Raw genomic sequence first — 21,316 nt, forward strand, 5'->3', positions numbered from 1 at the left:
TCACCTTGAACAGGCTGGGTGCCGTGGCTCACGCCTGTGATCCCAGCACTCTGGGAGGCTGAACTTTGGAGTTTGAGACCTGCCTCAGCAAGACTAAAGATAGAAAGACTAGGTGGATGTCGTGGCGGGCACCTGTAATCCCCACTACTCAGGAGGCTGAGGCAAGAGGATTTCTCAAGCTGGCCTGGGCCAGCTAAAACAACGATGACAACTGCAACAATAACAAAAATAGCCGGGCATTGTGGCGGGCGCCTGTAGTCCCAGCTACTTGGGAGGCTAAGGCAAGAGAATCGCTTAAGCCCAAGAGTGTGAGGTTGGTGTGAGCTGTGACGCCACAGCACTCTACCCAGGGCGACACACACACACAAACCCCAGGACAGTATGAAAGTGCGTCCACAAGGATAATTCATAATGCTGCTGAGAGAGGGAACCAGGCATGGCACCGAGAAAGTCAGGTGTCTACAGGGATGCTTATTGTCTGTATTTCAAACTCTACAGCAGGCGTCTTCAAACTTTTTAAACAGGGGGCCAGTTCACTGTCCCTCAGACCGTTGGAGGGCCGGACTATAGTTTAAAAAAAAAACTATGAACAAATTCCTACGCACACTGCACATATCTTATTTTGAAGTAAAAAAACAAAATGGGAACAAATACAATCACACTGCTGCATGTGTTCCGTGGGCTGCAGTTTGAGGACCCCTGCTCTACAGTGAGGCTCAGACCTGAATGAAATTTACAGCCATGACACGGAGGCGGGCAGAAGAATCCCCAGTCCTGGTCAGCAAGATGGGAATGGTCCTCTCCACACAGTGAGTTGTTTCAAGTTTACTCAGCCTGTGTTTAGGGATATATTGAGTGATGATCATTTTCAACAACTTCAAAGAAGCCTGGAAGACCTGAGAAAAAAGTGATAAAAACAGGTGAGCTACTATAATGGAATTCTGAAAAAGTAAACATGACATTTACTATTAGTAATAAATATGAACATTATATTGAAAATTGCATCTTGGGCAGCACCCATTGGCCACATACACTGAGAACGGTGGGTCTGAACCTGGCCTGGGCCAGCTAAAACAGTGACAATCGCAACAAAAAAAATAGCCGGGTTTTGCGGTGGGTGCCAGCTACTTGGGAGGCTGAAGCAAGAGAATCGCTTGAGCCCAAGAGTTTGAGGTTGCTGTGAGCTGTGACACCACGGCACTCTACCCAGGGTGACAGCTTGAGGCTCTGTCTCAAAAAAAAAAAAAAAAAAAAAAAAAAGGAAAGAAAGAAAATTGCATCTGTCTGAAGGGCTGAAAAAGGCAAACTGAACACTGCTTTTTTTTTTTTTTTTGAGACATCCCTGTAGAGTGGTGTACTATAGCATCACAGTTCACAGCAACCTCAAACTCTTGGGCTCAGGTGATTGATTCTCTTGCCTTAGCTTCTCCAGGAGCTGGGGAGGCGCCCAGCACATCACCTGGCTAGTTTTAGAGATGGGGTCTCACTATTGCTCAGGCTAGTCTGAAACTCCTGAGTTCAAGCAATCCACCTGCCTTGGCTTCCCAGAGTGCTAGGATTACACGTGAGCCATTGTGCCCAGCCTGAGCCACTGTGCCCAGCCCTGAACACTGCTTTCTAAAGGCCTTCCACCCCCAATATGGCGGATACAAGTTGTTACTTCACTGTGTGATAAAGCACTCAACACAGTCCCTTGATACTAAGTATCTATGACTCCTGCTTCAAGGGGTAGACTCCCATATTGCATGCAAGGGTGTAAGTGTAATTGTGGAATATTCATTCTTAAGGGCTTAACCGTAACACTCAAACTCTACAGGTTTTGTGAAAAATAAAAACAGGCATTGAACGCTGGTTAGCACCTGGCTGTGAGGACCATGGAAAAGCTGACCCTTTTGGACCACAGAGGATGACCCGGGCAAAGGCAGATTTCACAGACCCTGCATTTATAATTGCTCACACGATCTATTTCTTGCTAGAGAACACTAATTCTTAGTAATACTACTGAGCTAGAGTTGGCCACTATGTCAACAAGTCACCAGCTGGCCATCTCTCGAGCTATGTGACCTCATCCTTGGATGCTGCAGCCAGTGTCAGCTGAGGGGACTCACTGAGCTCACAATGTCCTTTATGGCTCTTTGGATGAGGAAGATGGAGGCTCTTAGTAAGTTTTTCAAATCTTCTTTTGGAGTTCCAATGGGCATTTCCATCAGCTGTTTATACAAAGCAAGCAGCGCATCCTCTCGGTAAGACCACGTCTTGGAATACGCTCCGGCAACCTGCCAGGAACAGGACCTGGCTTTACTGCAAAGGGTACCATTTTCACAACATCACACAACCACCCTCCAAACTCTTTATAATTTGAAGGCTTTTGTTTCTTAAAACTAAGAAGAATCTTTTCTAAAAACAGAACTTCTAAAGAATATTTACATTTAGAGAAATATTTTTACTGACAAAGAAAATTTATGACAACTAGATAAAGAATATTTTTTATATATTCTTTATTTATAAATATATATTTAATAATATTTATGACAAATAAAGAATAATTATGACAATTAAGTAAAGAATATTCATATTCAATACTTTCCAATGGAGTATGGAAGTATTAGAAGCTCCATCAAGAGGAGCATTTTACAGCTGAGAACCAGGGGAGTCATCCTGTGGGGTCATTTCTCCAGGGAGATTAGTCCATCTGTGCTCTGCGAGTGTTTCTCACAAGAATCAGTGGGCATTCAAGAAAGTGGGCTGATGTTTTCTATAAGCCCTGCCATTATCAGAAACACCAAGTCTTAAATGAATACTTGTTTATAAAATCTGAAATTTTAGCTCGTTTTTGATGTTTGATGTTATTACTAATTTACAAAGACTTTCCAATTCATCTAGAACAATGAGAAATCAATATTACAAACACTAAGCCTTGGCTGTTTCCCTTCGTGTGTATGGACATTCACATATATGTATGCACACAGGCGTCCCCTAGCCCCCCGAGTGGCCCCCCCCTCGCCTTTTTTACCAAGGTTTCTCCTAACACATCGATGGCAGAGCTGGCTTCTCTCAGGGCTTTCTCTGTCAAGGGCTCTGGCTCCCCTGAAACGGCCCCTTTCTGTGCATCCCTGACGTCTGTGTCACTCATTTCTGGCTCCACCAATGTGTCCCCTTGCTGCTTTCGAATAGCTGGAAGTGGCCGCTCATCATAGGGAAGAGACTCCACCTTTGGTGTATGAAGAACAAGAACAGCCCTGTGCAGGCTGGGGTGCTTTCCCTCCCACCCCGATGTGACGCTCACCAGCAGGCTTACTGCACCTGCTCCCTGGGTCTATGCAGGCTGGGGTGCTTTCCCTCCCACCCCGATGTGACGCTCACCAGCAGCCTTACTGCACCTGCTCCCTGGGTCTATGCAGGCTGGGGTGCTTTCCCTCCCACCCCGATGTGACGCTCACCAGCAGCCTTACTGCACCTGCTCCCTGGGTCTATGCAGGCTGGGGTGCTTTCCCTCCCACCCCGATGTGACGCTCACCAGCAGCCTTACTGCACCTGCTCCCTGGGTCTATGCAGGCTGGGGTGCTTTCCCTCCCACCCCGATGTGACGCTCACCAGCAGCCTTACTGCACCTGCTCCCTGGGTCTATGCAGGCTGGGGTGCTTTCCCTCCCACCCCGATGTGACGCTCACCAGCAGCCTTACTGCACCTGCTCCCTGGGTCTATGCAGGCTGGGGTGCTTTCCCTCCCACCCCGATGTGACGCTCACCAGCAGCCTTACTGCACCTGCTCCCTGGGTCTATGCAGGCTGGGGTGCTTTCCCTCCCACCCCGATGTGACGCTCACCAGCAGCCTTACTGCACCTGCTCCCTGGGTCTATGCAGGCTGGGGTGCTTTCCCTCCCACCCCGATGTGACGCTCACCAGCAGCCTTACTGCACCTGCTCCCTGGGTCTATGCAGGCTGGGGTGCTTTCCCTCCCACCCCGATGTGACGCTCACCAGCAGCCTTACTGCACCTGCTCCCTGGGTCTATGCAGGCTGGGGTGCTTTCCCTCCCACCCCGATGTGACGCTCACCAGCAGGCTTACTGAACCTGCTCCCTGGGTCTATAAGATGTCATTGTGCTAACTACCAGTATCATCAGGTTAGAATAATTTATACAATAGAATGTAACCGAAAAAATTAGATGAGGCTTTCCCTTCCTTTCTAAACTCAACAAAAAAAGCAATGTAGATTCTGCTTCAATTACTATTTACTATTGCTGCTATTACTAGTAGCAATTTCATTTCAGTTGACATGAGATAAAGATTATTATTTTTTCTAATAAGATGTCTATTATTTTCTTAATTTACTGCTTAGAAATAAGTATCAAGCCTGATTTCAATAAATATCTTCATTATTGGGGCCTTAACATTTGGAAATGGAAGTCACAGTTAAAGATTCTTCAGACCAGCTTTCTCTGCCACGCCTGTGACAGCTCTGGGCAGATAGCTGTCCACTGCGGTTGTCCTCAGGTTAAAGGATGCGTAGGGCCACAGGCTGAGGGGCAGCCTGGGGGGAGGCCTGGGGTGCCTGACTGTGGACAGTCTCCTACACAAGGTGAGGCTGACAGGTCTATTGCTTATGTTGTGCTTGGTTCTCCTAGAATGGAGGCTGAGAGGAGGCCTGGCTGTGTGGTGTACTCATACATCCCACGCACCCACGCATGGGTATCTGTGGAGTAAAGTGAATACCGCTCTGAACCCGCGCTTCTTACACTGGTCTTTGGAGGAGGCTCTGTGGCAGGCAGTGACTGGTCTGCTGCTGGGTGCTGAGGAGAGACAGTTAGAGAATATGACGAAGGCTTTTCCTGAAGGAAATGTTCTGCAAACCGGTTTTCTGTGCCTCTTTCTTCCAGCTGTGGCAGTAAAGGCATGGGCTTTCGCTGGCCAGGGCTTCCAGAAGGAACAAGGGGCTGTGGGGGCAAATCAAAAGGTCTTCGCATCTAGAGGAAAAAAAGGGACAGTTAAGTTCAAATGCCTCTGCCACACATGATCTCATTCTCCCAGATGAGTAAGAAAGGTTATGCTGGAAGAGGACCTCTGGCACGAGAAGTTTTAAAATAAAGGAAAACTTTGACGGAGAGTGACAATCTGCGTGAAAGCCCCACTGCACTTGCCTCTCTTGTTTCTTGTGGTTACTGTGTGGACTATGAAAGTGACAAACACGCCCCAAATGCCAGCACAGGAAGGAACACTTGTGTGTGGTCACGACAGCGGATGCAGCTTATCCACACACACGCCCTCAGAGAAGCAGCCTGGTGGGGATGAGGCACCCGGGTGGGACCCGAGTAGATCTGTGATTAAAGTCTGGTACTGCTGTCCACTGTGTCTGCAAAGGCAAGTGATGCTGTGGGATCCTGACAGGCAACGCTGACTGTATAGTCTGCACTGGCCATGGCGCCAGGTGCTGCAGACATTAATTCTTACGGTTTTATTTTGTTCTTGAGACAGAGTCTAACTATGTTGCCCTCAGTAGAATGGCATCATAGCTCACAGCAACCTCAAACTCTTGGGCTTAAGCAATTCTCTTGCTTCAGCCTCCCAAGTAGCTGGGACTACAGGCGCCCATCACAACGCCCGGCTATTTTCAGAGATGAGGTCTCACTCTGGATCAGGCTGGTCTTGAACCTGTGAGCTCAGGCAATCCATCTGCCTTGGCCTCCCAAGTGCTGGGATTACAGGTGTTGAGTCACCGCACCCGGCTGATGCTTACTGTTTTTACCCTCATGTAAACTCAGGCAAAAAACTCGTAAGAATTAGTCAGCCATCACCCAGGCAGTTCATCTCCAGAGTGCGTGCTCTGAACCACTACCCACGTCTCAGGCTCTCACCCTCCTGACCTGTAATGTGGGATGAATACCATCAGCCTGCATGACTTACAACAATCACAAGCAGGATTTCTTACATGAAATGCCCTCTCCGTGTGGTGAAGCCATCAGTATTACTCCCTCCCTCCATCCTTACAGTGCTCTGAGGGGTGAGTGGGGCAGGGTTACCATTTCATTTCGCAAAGAGGAGGCTGGGAATAGAGGTGAAGGACTCACAGACAAAAGTGCCAGGGCCTCCATCTCCCTGAGCTCTGACTCATTTCCTTGCCCACTACTGTGAATCCTGAGAGAATGTTCCATGGCAGAGACTGAGCTGATCTATTAGAGTAATCCCTGTGCATGACAAAATCTTTTGCAATTCATTTACAAAACAGACACCCAATGGCACAAGCACCACAGCTGTCTCTCCTCTCCTAGGCTTCTGCCCACCCCTCCACAACCTGCCTGGGCCCTCGCTGGGCGGCCCTGCACCCACCAGCTCAGCGTCCAGGAGGCTGTGCAGCTCCAGCTGCCCGTACACCTGGGCACGGTACTGCTCCATCTGCTGCTTCTTCTCTTTGGCCAGGTCGTAATCTTCCTTCTCCACAGCACAGCGTTTCTCCACCTCGTACCTCCCAAGGCGCTCACCGACCTGGAGCCAGAATGGTGGCTTTGGTTTCAAGTGCGGATCAACTCACATCAAGGGCAAAGACCATTTTAGAGTACTGCTTGAACAGCAGAGGCAACAACTGCGTCCATGTCCCACGGGAGAGGGCATGGGCAAGGGACACCGGGTGGCGTTCGGGGCAAAGGTCTGGCTGCTTGCCCGGTGTTGGCATTCGAGCCCGTGAGTTCATAGTAACTTCCAAGACAGCCCATTTTCCCCCAGCACTAAGGGTCCCAGTAGTGAGGCGGCTGACGATGACACCTGAATGGGAGTCTGAGGAGGGGAAGGACAGGCTTCCGGGTACGGCTGCATTTATGGGGCATGGGCTCCTGTGCCTCACTTCACCCTGCTGAGCTCTCTGAACTCACATAGACTTTCCTACTTTGTTTCAACATGTAGTTATAATAATCACATATAAAACCTACCACAAGCACAGAAAAGGAACAGCTTTCTCCAGAAGCAGTACCTTTTGCAAATCAGCAATAGCTTGTTTTAATTTCTTGGCATAATCATAGCGTTCTTTTTGGACAGCTTCACGTTTTCTTTCATCCAATTTGCGTATAATTTGTGCAACTTCTGGGTCTTGGTACATATCAAAAGCTAAGTCGTCTAGTGGAGAGATATAGTCAGATTTCCTAAAGGGAAGAAATGAGTATTTTAGAGGTCATTCCAGTCCAGCAGGGAGCTCTCGGAGCTCAGTGCTGAAGACGCATAGTTAAGACCCCCACCCACCCCAGTCACAGGTCACAGAACATCTCTTAGGACATCTCTTGCAGGCAGTAACCAGCTTCAGGTCATGGAGCTCTGAAGTGCAAGCACATCCTTCTGGCCTCAGAGCTTCAGGGCACCTGAGCCTTTGGTGAGTGTACTCATTCACACACTTAGCAGATAATCCAGCGCAGACTCTGGGCCGGGTTGCTTGTAGGCACTGGGCATGTAAAAGTGAATGTGATGCAAGTGTAGAATGGGGGGAAACAAAAAGAACAAAATAGCCGACCATTGTGGTGGGCGCCTGTAGTCCCCGCTACTTGGGAGACTAAGGCAAGAGAATCACTTATGCCCAAGAGGTGGAAGTTGCTGTGAGCTGTGAGGTCACGCACTCTACTGAGGGCGATAAAGTGAGACTCTGTCTCTAAAAAAAAAAGAAAGAACAAAACAAATGAACAGCCCCCACCGTGAAAGAGTGTGGAGCCCCAGGCATCTGTGTTTTCAGCACCACCGTAGTACTCTGGAGGAACACTATCGGTGAACAACTGCTACCACTGGGCTTTGGTCTGGAAGTGTTAATCTGTGTGCCATCAAGTCCCCGAGGAGATCAGAAAAGTCTTCTTAGAAGTACAAATGGCCTTTTTTTTTCTTTAACAGACAGGGTTTCATTCTGTCACCTGGGATGGAGTGCAGAGGTACAGTCACAGCTCTCTGCAGCCTCGAGCTCCTGGGTGCAAGCGATCCCCTTGCCTCAGCCTCTCTAGAGTAGGTGGAACTACCTGTACCTGCCACCACACTTGGCCAATTTTTATTTTTTTTAGAGATGGGGTCTCACTACATTGCCCAGGAATCTAATTCCTATCCGCAGTGGTTCTCCTGCCTCAGCCTCCTGAAGTGCTAAGATTACAGATATGACCCTGCCTGGCCTGAGTCATCTTTTTAGTTATCTGAATAAGTCCTCTAAATATTACCTCTATTATTCAAGTTTTATGGTAAGGCAACCATTAGCTTCCTTCTGAGCCTAGAATTTAGAGTAATAATGTGTCTAAACCACTCAACAAAAATTTTAATAGAAGAGAAATTTCAAAGAATTTCAATCTGCTGTAGCAACTACATGAAATAAGCCAGAATGTTTGCTGTGACCTGGATATCTTATAGATAGGTAAATTATAATAAAAATATTCTTTATCACATAGATTTAGTTGGTTTGTATAATACTACCAATAAATTCAAATGGAGGCTGGGTGAGGTGACTCACACCTGTAATCCCAGCACTCTGGGAGGCCGAGGTAGGTGGACTGTTTGAGCTCAGCCTGAGCACAAGTAAGACCCCCTCTGTACTAAAAATAGAAAAATTAGCCAGGTGCCTGTAAGTCCCAGGTAATTGGGAGGTTGAGGCAGAAAAACTACTCAAACCTAGGAGTCTGAGTCTACTATGAGGTATAATGATGCCATGGCACTCTAGCCTGGGCAACAAAGTGAGACTATCTCAAAAAAAAATTGAAATAAAATTTCAAAATAAATTCAAATGGGACATGGGAATATGTCAGTTTAATGTTCCCCACCCTGTGAACAGCATTCGCTCACAGCTGGGGCTCCAGGCAGGCTGATGACTAGGACAGCTGTGACATCTCTGAACTGCATCAGTTAGTCTCAGGGATGACTGAACAGTGACACATTTTAGTGTTTCTGCAAGATCACGTTAACTAGTTTGGCTTTGGTGTCCTAGAGATGAATACACAGACTTCTTTTGATTATAAAAATCCTACAAAGAAAAAACAATGTCCACGCTATCCCAGCCCAGAGCCTGGAGCTGCGCGGCACACCGGGCACCGTGGACCCACCCTGCGCAGCACACTGGGCACCGTGGACCCACTCTGTGCGGCACACCGGGCACCGTTGACCCACTCTGCGCGGCACACCAGGCACCGTCGACCCACTCTGCGCGGCACACTGGGTCCCGTCGACCCACTCTGTGCGGCACACCGGGCACTGTGGACCCACTCTGCGCAGCACACTGGGCACCGTGGACCCACTCTGTGCAGCACACCGGGCACCGTCGACCCACTCTGCGCGGCACACCAGGCACTGTGGACCCACTCTGCGCGGCACACCGGGCATCGTCGACCCACTCTGCGCGGCACACCGGGTCCCGTCGACCCACTCTGTGCGGCACACCGGGCACTGTGGACCCACTCTGCGCGGCACACTGGGTACTAATGACCCACTCTGCGCAGCAGCTCGTACTAACAGCTGACCTAACACGTAAATCAAAACAAAAGAAGGAATTTTACTGGAGATATTCACAGTCTAAAATGATCAATTAATCTGGTTGTTCCTACTTTACTGGCATGAATTTCAGCAAGGACAGAAACCACATGTGGTCAGTGACAAGCAGTGGGGGACACAGCCCTACACTCCTCAGTGCTCTTTGCTCCTGAAGGGTTTTGAGTCCCCATTTTGAAACTTAAGTAAGGAATTGCTATTTTCCTATGAGGCAGAGGCTGAGAAGCTTAGGCAGGGTGGGTACGCAACGGTCATTACCTTCTGTAAATATCCAGCACATCCTAAGACTCCATGCACACAGCACCCGAGGCAGCCGGGGTCTGTATCTCCCCTACCACGCAGCCTCTCTCAGGCTGACAGTGTGCAGGGACAGGAGGTGGCTGTGCAGGAGGACGGTGCTGCCCCAGCATGCACACTTGGCGACAGCAGGTGCCCCCGCACAGCCACACAGAGACTCTGCTCCACACCTTGTGCAGACAGAGGAGCCGGGCTCAGGTGTGGAGCAGACGTCCTGCTGGCAGTCTAACTATATGCAGGGAAAGTGAAATTACGCCAAATTCAAAACTTCTATGAAGATATTTAAAAATGTTCAATCTTTTCTTTATTGGGAAGCTACTGTCAGAGAAGATGAACCAAAGATTGTGGTGTATCCCCGGTCTCCTTAGACGAGGTGCCTCTGGAAAGGGGTGCCCATGCTGTCACCACAGCAAGCATTGCGGTGAGAGTGTCGAGGGAGCTACTATCCCAAAGAGGTACTCAGGGACAGAGGGGTGACCCAGGACAGTGCGTTGGGCTCTTTAGTTCCCCAATTGTGGACCCACCAAGGCTCCTTATACTGTTGGGAAAAAAAGGTAATAAAAGAAAAAAGTAAAAGTTAAAGTGAAGAATTTTTTTGTTTGTTTTGTTTAGCGGGCCTGGGCCATGTTTGAACCCACCAGCACCGAAGCATGTGGCTGGTGCCTTAACCACTGAGCTACGGGCACCCCCAAAGTGAAGAATGTTTTTTTTTTTTTTTTTTTTTTTAGAGACAGAGTCTCACTTTATGGCCCTTGGTAGAGTGCCGTGGCCTCACACAGCTCACAGCAACCTCCAACTCCTGGGCTTAAGCGATTCTCTTGCCTCAGCCTCCCGAGTAGCTGGGACTACAGGTGCCTGCCACAAGGCCCGGCTATTTTTTGGTTGCAGTTTGGCCGGGGCCGGGTTTGAACCCACCACCCTCGGTATATGGGGCCAGCGCCCTACCGACTGAGCCACAGGCGCCACCTGTGAAGAATGTTTAATGGTAGAGAGGCACTGGTAAAAACTGTGTTTTTAAAAATTAGCATACGCATTTCTCACTTCCCTAAAGAATGTATTTTTAAAGTAATCATGAGATGAAGTCTCTGGTAACTATTAATTTGGGTCAATTAGTACCTTCGACTTTTACCTATGAATTTGCCTATGCCAATAAAATATCAAAGGATGGCTGATAGGTCTTTTTTCCAAATGCATTTTAGAAACCTTCTAATAATACCTGAACACAAGAAATGAAAAGTCTCTGAAGGGCAATGACCTTAGTCTGTGTGCAAATGTAAGACAATTCAAACCAAATCTAGAGGCTCTCAAATCCAGGAACATTTCCACGGTTCTGCAGACATTCCCTGCCACGGAGCAGGCTCTTACCCAGCAGAAGTGCCTTCCAGGGCTGGGTCCTCCGTGTTGTGCCCGAGATAAAGGTCAACCAGCTTCTCTCTAGAGATCTGTGGGAGCAAAGTGCTCAGTATCTCAGAGCAAGAAAGGAACAACAGATCTTGACTATGAGAACATGTGACAGAAAGCTGTCTGTCTCTGACTAGAACACCCAAGGATTCTAGTCTTCTGGAGGGACAGCTAATTATGCTGAGTAAAAGAAAAGTTCATATGGGTGCTAAAAATCATCTAATAGTATTTACTGGTTAATTTATAATGATTTTAAAAATCATACTTTTCGTAGTGAAAACAAATGATCCCCTCCCCTGTTAATAAATTTTCTTCCTTAGGAATTAAACTTCCCAAACTTACAATATTGCTTTCATCACTGAAATCTGCAGGGTCTCCAATGATATTTATTGCAACCAAAGCAACCTAAGAAAGAGTCAAATCAACAGAAACTAAGTATAAAATGTTGGAATGACTTAACAAACTCTGACCTATCTGTTACTGAATGGGATGATATGTACCAAATTAAATATCAATTATAAAATGTTATCCGACTGTATAAAATTGCTTTTAGTTTTTTATATATGTAAGTAAATAGTCTACTGCTGAACGAAGCGGCTATTTTAACCATTTGGATGTTAAAAGAATAAAGCTAAAAACTCCCCAAGTTTTAACTTAGTCTAGTGACAAACCATCTACTCAAGTGTGGAGGTCCTATCTAAATGACCTTGGTAAACCAGACAGGGAAATGAAAAGCTAAGTTATCATGGGTCAGTTCATCCAAGTGGGCGGTCCTCCCCTGAGAGAGGCCGTCACTTGACCCTCCCTCCCCTCTCCCTGGGAACCACTGTGGTCTAACCAGGTCCCCAGGTCATCGCTGGTTGAGACGTAGTGGTGGTAAGCAAGGGAAGAGTGAAAGTCGGCCTTCCAGTTTACTAGCGAGTGATGCCACCCTGCACTGGGCAGGACGGCTGCGCCTGGAGCCACCCTCTGGCTCCTGCGCCTGCTCTACCAGCCTGGTTTGCCGGAATGTTTGCATTGCTCTCCGATGGGGCAGAGGATGTCGTAAATATTTGCTAATGAACAAGACTGCGTTGAACACGGTTGATTTCTACTATATCGATCATGTGGGGGGAAAAGGGAGGAAAGAAGACATTAGGAATGAGCATGTTGGAGCTGGAGAGATTTGGGATCACATGCACATTAAATGTGTTTCCAGTTTCACCTGGGGTTGTGTCCTGAAGGCTTAGAGTTTTCTTGATCAACACAGTCCAACACAAACAGCATTCAAGCCACATGTATCATTTAAGTTTTCTAAGTAGGCACATTAAAAAGAAACAGGTGGTTTAACACAACATATCCAAATGTTATCTCCATCATCTGCAACTGATATAAAAATTCTAATGAACGCTTTTCTATTCTGAGTCTTTTAAGTCTGTTGTCTGGTGACGCTGGCTGCATCTCTCAATGGCACCGACTGGGCCTGTTCCTAGTGGGCAAGAGGGGCCTGTGCCCAGAGGCTGCCGTGTCAGCACAGTTCAGAGAGCTCAATGTTTTCCCAGAAAAGATCCTCTCTTACAAGAAATCTTGAAAACTCATCTAAGGCAAGATCCACAACCATGTGTGTGATCCTACAAAGGGTGGGAACATCGCAGGTGAAGCTGCATTCCTCTTACCTGGTTGTAGATGTTGTATTTGTTGATATGGTTTTGGTGAAAAATGAGCTTAAGAAATTGCCCTACTGCATCTACGTAAACGGATTTTAGTTCCCGGGCTTTGCACCCCGTCTTCTCATTATCAGAGAGAGAGACATAGCTGAAAGAAAAAAACACAGCAGAAGACTATGATGCTGCCCCTGCTGCTCCCGAGATCAGCAGGTTTAAACAAAAGCTAGGTCTAGAATAGAAAACCTAGGGACACACCCAGAGGCCAAAGTCTGAGCAGCAGAAGTCACAGAAATGATGCTCATGACGCATGTTCAGCACGAGGGTCACGTTTCATGAACCAACAGAAGTACGTCACATGGGACCACGAGTAAGGGACAAGTATTAACTGTTAAGAGCTCTGAGGTAGAATTAGTCAGTTTACATGTTGACATTATAGATTTTAACTTTCATTCTTACCCAAGTCTTCGAAACCGCTCTGCTTGATAGGGTATAAAATATTCAGGCAAGCTTTCACTGATGTAGAACTCAATTTTACTTGAAATCATATACTGGTGAGCAAGTAACTGAAGTTTTCTTATCCGACATCTCTCCACCATTTGAAGAACAATTTCTTGTGGAAACTGGCAAAATCTGAAAGCAAATACATTTTTTTTTTTTGGATCTATCACTGCAGAGGGCTTCTGCATGCCAGCATCTCATTCTTCTAGGTAAGAAACATTAGCCATGCACCTGCTGCGACCTGGACGGTCTGTGAGGCCTGAAGGTACAAAGATGACGGAACACCGTTCCCACTCTCCCAAGCCCTCCACAGTCAGAGCTGGAGCTTGGAACAACGATTTCACTTGACCTGCCTGCAACCCTACGTGAACCCTACTTTTGGCATCTCATCAGTGGTTTGAAACGACACCTGAAGTTTATCAGGAGATAAGCAAATCAATCTTAAGATGCTGTCGTACAGTGGGCACGACAGAGCCAAAGGATTTTCCACAAGCACCCAAACACGCAAGAGCACGTGCCTCTCAACTCTAAAGAGCGCCAAAACTCGCGCTCAGTGGTCTACGGCTGAGGTCCCCAACTCCTGGGCCGCACAGCAGAAGGTGAGTGGCAGACAAGCAAACCTTCATCTGTCACTGTCTCCCGTCAGGGACCGTCTAGTTGCAGGAAAACAAGCTCAGGGCTCCCACTGATTCTGCATCAGGGTAAATTGTATAGTTGTTTCTCTATCTGTTACAATGTAATAGTGATAAAGTGCACAGTCCATATAGTGCGCTTAGATCATTCTGACACCAACCCCACCTAACTCCTGGTTCATGGAAAAATTGTCTTCCGTGAAACTAGTTCCTGGTGCCCAAAAGGTTGAGGACTGCGGGTCTAGGGGGAGAAGCCTAGGCCATGGCCCATACTGGACCTTCCAATTCCACTTAGAAGGGACTTGACACATTAACAAACTAAATAAGAATCAAAAACCCACAGACATCAGCAAAGACCTTGCACTGAAATAATGGTCATGACCAAGGCAATTCCGTAAATGTTTCAAGGACAGCAAAGGCCACTATGTTCAGCTGGGGGTTGGAGGGTGGCTAGAAGCTGGGGAAGAGCCCCAGGCACATGGAACCTGATAAGCTCCCAAGGAGGAGGGCTGCCAGAGAGACCCCTCCCACCTGCAGAGTGCTCACAGCCGCCCCTCCACTGGGGGTTCTCCTTGTGTAGCAGCCCCCTGCTGGTGTCCCCACCTCCCCCACTCACCTGGCTGCACTGGACAAAGCCTGTCCAAAGCTTGTCCGAGCAGGGTCCACCCACCAGCCTCCGTGAGAACCTGGCTCTTGTGAGGAGCCCTTAGCTATCTTGACCAGATCACTCCCATCAATACACAAAGGCCCTAAAGTCCCAGTTTAAGAGTACCGCCCTGTGACCCTGCAGCCCTCTCCAGGCCCCGTTCCGCAGACAGAAGCTATGTGCAGTTACTATCACAACTTCCTTGTGCCCCTGCTCCCACCCTGCTCTGGAGGGCTGGGCCCCATGCTGCCCCCAGTTACCACTGTGAAGGCCGTCATGGACTTCCATGGCACCAAATGGCACCAAGTGCAGACAGTGCTTCCTCCATGGGGCCCACGGTGCTCAGCCCGCAGACCCGCCCACATGCCTGGGCGTGCTCTGCTCGGTCCCCTTCCTCTCACCTCTCACACTCCTCCCTTCTCCCCAACATGGATGTGTCCCAGCGCTGAGCCCAGTCACCCCTACAAGAACCGCCCTGTGACTTCAAACATCCTGCTTCTCAAGGATCCCCAGCTGGGTGCAGCCCAGAGCCTGACTCCTCTGCATCTGCTGGACACCACCAGACTTTTCCGCAAAGACCCTAAAAGGCATGACAGCCCCAGGGACAAACAGAATCCCTCCCCTTCCATCCTCATCCCTAGGACAATGAGGCCAGATCACCAGTGGCCCTCCCTCCTCCTCTCCCTTTAACCAAAGCCTGGAATTGCAGGTGGCAGGCACCAAGCGCAGGGAGACTGTCAGTGGACAGGGCCCAGGAAGGGACAGTAAAGGGACAGTAAAGGAAGGACCATCTGGCCACACGGGTCAGAGTGTGGGAATCGCCATCCGGGACACGGCACAGACGCCAAATGGGCTGTGGAGGCTGGGTGGGGAGAACGGGGCCAGGGACTTGCTTGTCATTCCTAACATCAAGTCTTCACAAATGCAAAGGCTGTAAGAGAGACACATCTGAGGCCAACACCAGGAAGCCAAGTGGCTTCAGAAATGAATATTCTCCAGTCTTCCCTATCAGTAGAATGTGGCTTCAGATGCAGGAGGTATTTACTGCTTCTAGCTGCAGGGCACATACACTTTTTTTTTTTTTTTTGCAGTTTTTGGCTGGGGCTGAGTTTGAACCTGCCACCTCCAACTCATGGGGCCGGTGCCCGACTCCTTTGAGCCACAGGTGCTGCCCTGGCACATATACTTTTTTGTGTGATTATTTTAAGCATAAAGACAATTAGTAACCTATTATTGAAAAAAACACAAAAATCTCCAAAACTAAAGAAAACCAAGACAAATGACAAAGCTTTGACGTTGTATGGTCACGTGTTGCACACTGACAGTGTGCCTGTGAGATTACAATACAGCATCTTCACCAGACCTTTTCTAGGTTTAGGCATGTTCAGAAACACAACCACCACTGTGTGAAAGGGGCCTACAGCATTCAGTGCGGTGACACAGCATGGGTTTGCAGCCTGGGAGTAGGAAGCTACGCTGCGTGGCCAGGTTAAGTGCGCTCCGTGATGCGCTGGTGCGGGACCAGGAGAGACACATCCCATCTGGCACCCCCACCCTGCTGCCTGCCAAGGCTCTGCTGTCTGGGTGACTAAGCATGAAAAGCTGAGTGGCACATTCTCTTTTGTTTTCTGTGCAAAGGTTGTATGGACAGATTTTTTTCTACCCTTGAGGTTGGGTGCCGATGATAAAAGATTTTGCATTTAATTGCTTTTATATAATGCTGGGCTTTAACAGAAAAAGTGTCTTTTAAGTTTCTTTTGAAATGAGTATACCCTATATAAAAGTGTTCATTATCTGTTTAGTTTTATTGTTTTCTGGATCATAGAAGTCTTTTCTCTCTGATGTTGCTTATGCTGTGTGAGTCTGTGCGAACACACTCGGTGGTGTTTCCACGGTGATGAACCCGCCTAATGATGGATGTCTCAGAACCCATCCCTGTCATTAAGTGACACAAGACCGTGCTTTTAAAAATCCTTCAAAAAAGGGGCAACTGTGGCTGATCAACAGCTTCCAGATAAGTCAAGTTGCAAATAAAGAGAATGCACAGAGAGACTAGCGTGTATCTATTCTTTTATGATAAATCCAGTGATGGATTTCTTTTTGAATAAACATAATTCAGCAACAAAAAAACTGATGCCCAAAGGCTACAACTGTTGGTGCAAATTTTATGTTCTCTTAGAAAAGTGTCTTGCTCTGCAGTTTGAGCTCTTTGAATTCCAAGGTTGTACAGGTGGCACCAGAACAGCCTGCCAGCCCTGTAACCACCTCCTAAGTGCCTCCTGTCAGCGCCCTGAGTGCACCTGCTGTCCTGTCTTTAGGTGTCCTGTTGGATAGCATTTCCTTTGTCTTCCTGTCATGTGTTTGACCTCAGGAAAGTCAGGAGAACCCTGAGCTCGAGCCAGTGGGAGGCTGCATGGTAACCAAGGACACGCAGGTCTTTTTCTTTGGTGTGGTGTCTGAAAGCACATTACTGAAGCCAGTGCAGGTTATGCCCTTACAGAAACACCCTCTTGACACAGAGAAGCATATCAGTGCTACTTTTCTAAATGTGACCATGATGAGTGCCTCGTCTACACAGTTGAAAACCTTTAATCCACACCTCACACTGAACAAACCCAGTCAGCACCAGGGCCCTCTGCCCAGGGCAGTGGATGCTGTGGGTGGGCCTGGAAGTCCCACTGCTCCTTCAGCCTGGGGAGAGGCAGGACAAAGCTGGAGGAGTAAGCCTATGAGGAGAGAGGGGCTGCCGGCTGCTGCGTCACTTGGGCTTGACCTTCCTGATGCTGCCCACAAGGCAGCCAGAGGCTCCCGCACCTGCAGTTATCCGCTCTTGTGAGAAAGGCGCCACTTCACCCTGCTCTCCCTAGGTGCCACTCAGTTCATTCAGAACTCGTTTCAGGGAAAGGCAGGGCAAGGGAGTCTTGTTTGTTGGGTGACCTCAAAAACTCCAAAAGGAAAATATGTTTTAATTTTCAATGTGATTTACATTCAATTTCAGCAACATATCTTCTGAATAAGCAAGACACAGTTATATGAGTGAATTTAAACTGTCACCCCTATTCACATATTCATGAGTTAGGAATAAATTATAACTTCCTCTCAGACTTTAAAGCAAGTCCTGAAGAACACTGTTGCTAAGGAGGTGGGGACAGAGGTGGGTGAGTCTGCGTCACATGACTGAGGGCAGAGGGCAGAGGCTGAGTAACTGCGCGGAGCCACTCCAGCCACTCGGCAGGGAACTGTGACTACTTCTGGTGAAGAATGAAGATGTCTCAGGAAAAAGTAACAAGAGAGGCAAGAAAGACTTAAATGTTTCAGGAAAATAATAAAACTAAACACTGGAATAACTAAGACTTTTATAAAGATGGACAACTTTATCAAAAAGAAATCTTAGAGAAACTTTTTTGTTAAGGCTTGGTGTCATATAAAAGCAGTTAAGACCAGGCAAGTGGGTCATGCCAATAATCTCAGCACTCGGGAGGCCAAGGCAGGAGGATCACCTGAGGCCAGGAATTTCAAGATCAGCCTGGACAACAGAGCAAGACCTCGTCTCTACAAAAACTGTTTAAAAAATCAGTTGGGATGGGCGGTGCCTGTGGCTCAGTGAGCAGGGCGCCGGCCCCATATATACCGAGGGTGGCAGGTTCAAACCCAGCCCCGGCCAAACTGCAACAAAAGAAAATATCTGGGCGTTGTGGTGGGCACCTGTGGTCCCAGCTACTTGGGAGGCTGAGGCAGGAGAATCGCCTAAGCCCAAGAGCTGGAGGTTGCTGTGAGCTGTGACGCCAAGGTACTCTACCGAGGGTGACAAGGTGACATTCTGTCTCAAAAAATAAATAAATAAATAAAAATAAATTAGTTGGGAAAAAAAATTCATTGGGTGGGGTTGTGTATGCCTTTGATCCTAGCTACTTGGGAGGCTGAGGCAGGAGGATCAAAAGAGGCCAGGACTGAGCTGAGGCTGCAGTGAACTATGATGGGGCCAGTGCACTCTAGCCTGGATAGCATAGCTAGATCCTGTCTCAAAAAATAAATAAATAAATAAATAAATAAATAAATAAATAAATAAAGGCAGTTATGTGCAAAATATTTCATTATAGAAGCCTGGCTATAAAACTAAAAAAAAAATTACAAATACAACACAGAAAACAGATTAGAATGAGCAACCCAGCATTATGATCAGGGAGGCTGATGAAATGATTATGGGGGAGGGGGGCATTTTTCTTCCTTATTCTTTTCTATATTTGCACATTTTAAGAGTGGATAAATGATATAAGGAAAAGGGGTCAATAAATCATCTTTTAAAATAGAAAGAAAATATACATCACAGAACAAGATGTCTGAAGATGTCTGACACTGCAGCACAACTGGACACACTTGTGGTCCCGCTGTCTGAGTTACAGTAAAATTCAAGGCTTAGAATGAAGGAGGCTATGTCCTTCAGGGGCCCAATACTGCTGCCCAGCCCTTACCTGGGTGACCTCCATCCACTGACGGTTGGTGCGTGAATCATGAGTTCCCGGGCACTGAAGCCATCTTCGTGTCCAGATGAGCTGACAACTACAAATCCAATCTTGTGGGGCATTCTGCACACTTGGGCTGTTTATAAGAACAGAGAAGATTTCTTCAGAGGGATTTAATAACATAACATTCAGTTTATGGCTTGTTAAAGTACACAGTAATTCAAGCATTCAGAATATTTTTTCCACTTTGAAAGAGTCTAGTTTTTTTTTTGTTAAACTTTTTATAGACACTTCTAATTCTACTTAAGAGATCATGACTTTTCTCAAATATTTGCCCAAAAAGTTTGACCAGCGTTGTGGACTGAATTATGTCCTCTCCAAACATACGCTGAAGTTATGCCTGTGGTACCTGTGAACGTGGTCTTATTCGAAAACAGGGTCTCTGCAGTTGTTAAACTGAGGGCCTCAGGGTGAGCCACGGTGACTAGTGTTGGTATAAGATGGGGAGAAGAGATGCAGACACACAGCAGGGGAACGCCAGGTGATGACCAAGGCAGAGATTGGAGTGATGCCTCTGTAAGCCGGGACTGCTAGAAACCACCAGAAGCTGGGAAGAGGCGGGAGGGATGTGCCCCTAGAACCTTCAGGGAGAGCGCAGCTCTGCTGGCCTCCAGAATACTAGATGTTGTTTTAAGCCATCTCATTTGTGATACTTTGTTATGGCAAAAAAGTTTTTTGCTAGCATATAAATACAAATGTGGCTGCATTAGTTAGGAAAGTAGTCCAACCAGTGTAACCACCAACATAATAATGATTACTAAAGGAAAATACATGACCAGAAAGAAGAGCAGGGACTATGGATAAATTAAGGACAAAAATGTTCATGAGGAGGTGGGTTGAGCGATGTACATATAGGATATATTTAAATACTGGTTTTTAATGTCAGGATTTTTTAGTGAACCTGACTTTTCTCACCGTTCAATCCCATTATCGGAAGGACGAATGTGGTGCTACCCATCCTCTCCTCATCTGCACACAGCATCTCAGTTTTCCATCAGAGACCCTGCCCTCCCCACCCTCGCTGGTGAGGCATCCACTCATCCACCCTGTCCCTCTCAGTCATGCCTGTGTCAGGCACATTTTCTAGGCTTGGCGTCCATGGATTTAGCAGGTTCAGGGAGGGAACAAAGTGACTCTTACACTCAGGAATTTGCTGGGCCTGCTGGGAAACAGCAGCTTTCTTCCCATAGGGCTGCTGGTGGCCACAGGGCAGGTGGGAGGTCACACAGCACATGCCCCTAACCCCGGAAAGCAGCGCCAACCAAGGCAGAGCCATCTTCTGACCTCAAACTATTTTTAAAGCTTAGTCTGCTCACGCACTCAGGTACTGTTCCGTTACTAAGCCCATCAAATTCCTCCTAAGTTAGCCAACATGAGTTAGGGCTAAATCATCTGCAAAAAAGAGAACTGCTCACTAAAACAGAGGATAAAGAAGAGTCCTTCAGAAAGTTCTCTGGGATAAGATATACTGTTAATTGAAATTCTCAATAGGAGGTAACACAAAAACATTCCCTCTTGAAACTTTGCTTACTTTGACACGCTTGATGCATATCATTGAGACTTAAAGAGGAAACTCGAAGAGGTTCACCAGTAAGTTAGTGTTGGCTGGCACGTGCCAATGAGCGAAAGCATTGCAATTAGAATAACCTGCTACCGGCGCTCTGGTCATTTCTTACACAGAGCTCCCTGCAGGACGGCACCCACAGGACAGCAATGGGATGGACATCGAGCTCATTAGATGGTCCGCTGCCTGGCCCACAGCCCCGCCTGCATTCCTGGCTCTCCAGGCCAGAAACACACAGCCTGCTGCTCCTCCAATGTTCTGAGACCCACTACCTCTGGGTCACCAGGGCTTTGAGCCCTAAATTACTTTTCCCTTGACCATGACACCTCCCTAACCCTCCTGCCCCCAGGCAACAAGATGCCAGGTCTTGGCAGTTCTATCCTTCTTCTCGATCCCATTGTCCTTTCTAGAGTGCTATGGCAGACTCCTGGTGCTCTCCCTGGAGCACTGTCCCGCAGACTCATCCTATGCTCCTGTCACAGACATGCCTCAGGCATGGCTCTGGTCACCTCTATCCATGACCCAAGTGAAGTCCCTTGAGGGGCTCTCTCTAGGGATTAAAGTGTCAACTCTGCCCTGACCCAATTTGCTTTTCTAACTCTCACTTTCTGTCTTGCATT

At 47.7% G+C, this 21,316-nt stretch overlaps 1 protein-coding gene across 6 annotated transcripts in view; it reads right to left on the reverse strand.

Annotated features, from left to right (window-relative positions):
- The window catches only part of CEP104 (centrosomal protein 104), a 50,732-nt gene that overhangs the window by 27,856 nt on the left and 1,560 nt on the right, over positions 1–21,316 (reverse strand). The window contains exons 2-12 of one of the 6 annotated variants that reach the window (XM_053575446.1): positions 19,082–19,202; positions 13,290–13,463; positions 12,843–12,981; positions 11,530–11,592; positions 11,152–11,228; positions 6,962–7,130; positions 6,325–6,480; positions 4,737–4,790; positions 3,014–3,211; positions 2,109–2,276; positions 723–896 (exon numbers count right to left, since the gene is read on the reverse strand). In XM_053575446.1, the coding sequence (XP_053431421.1) occupies positions 723–896; positions 2,109–2,276; positions 3,014–3,211; positions 4,737–4,790; positions 6,325–6,480; positions 6,962–7,130; positions 11,152–11,228; positions 11,530–11,592; positions 12,843–12,981; positions 13,290–13,463; positions 19,082–19,194 (1,485 nt within the window). In that variant the 5' untranslated portion in view covers positions 19,195–19,202. Of the gene's footprint in view, positions 1–722; positions 897–2,108; positions 2,277–3,013; positions 3,212–4,736; positions 4,965–6,324; positions 6,481–6,961; positions 7,131–11,151; positions 11,229–11,529; positions 11,593–12,842; positions 12,982–13,289; positions 13,464–19,081; positions 19,234–21,316 lie in introns of all 6 variants that reach the window. The other 5 variants (XM_053575444.1, XM_053575441.1, XM_053575443.1 and 2 more) reach the window with 5 other exon arrangements.

The sequence above is a fragment of the Nycticebus coucang genome, chromosome 22 (genome assembly GCF_027406575.1).
Source record: "Nycticebus coucang isolate mNycCou1 chromosome 22, mNycCou1.pri, whole genome shotgun sequence".
Taxonomy (NCBI): domain Eukaryota; kingdom Metazoa; phylum Chordata; class Mammalia; order Primates; family Lorisidae; genus Nycticebus; species Nycticebus coucang.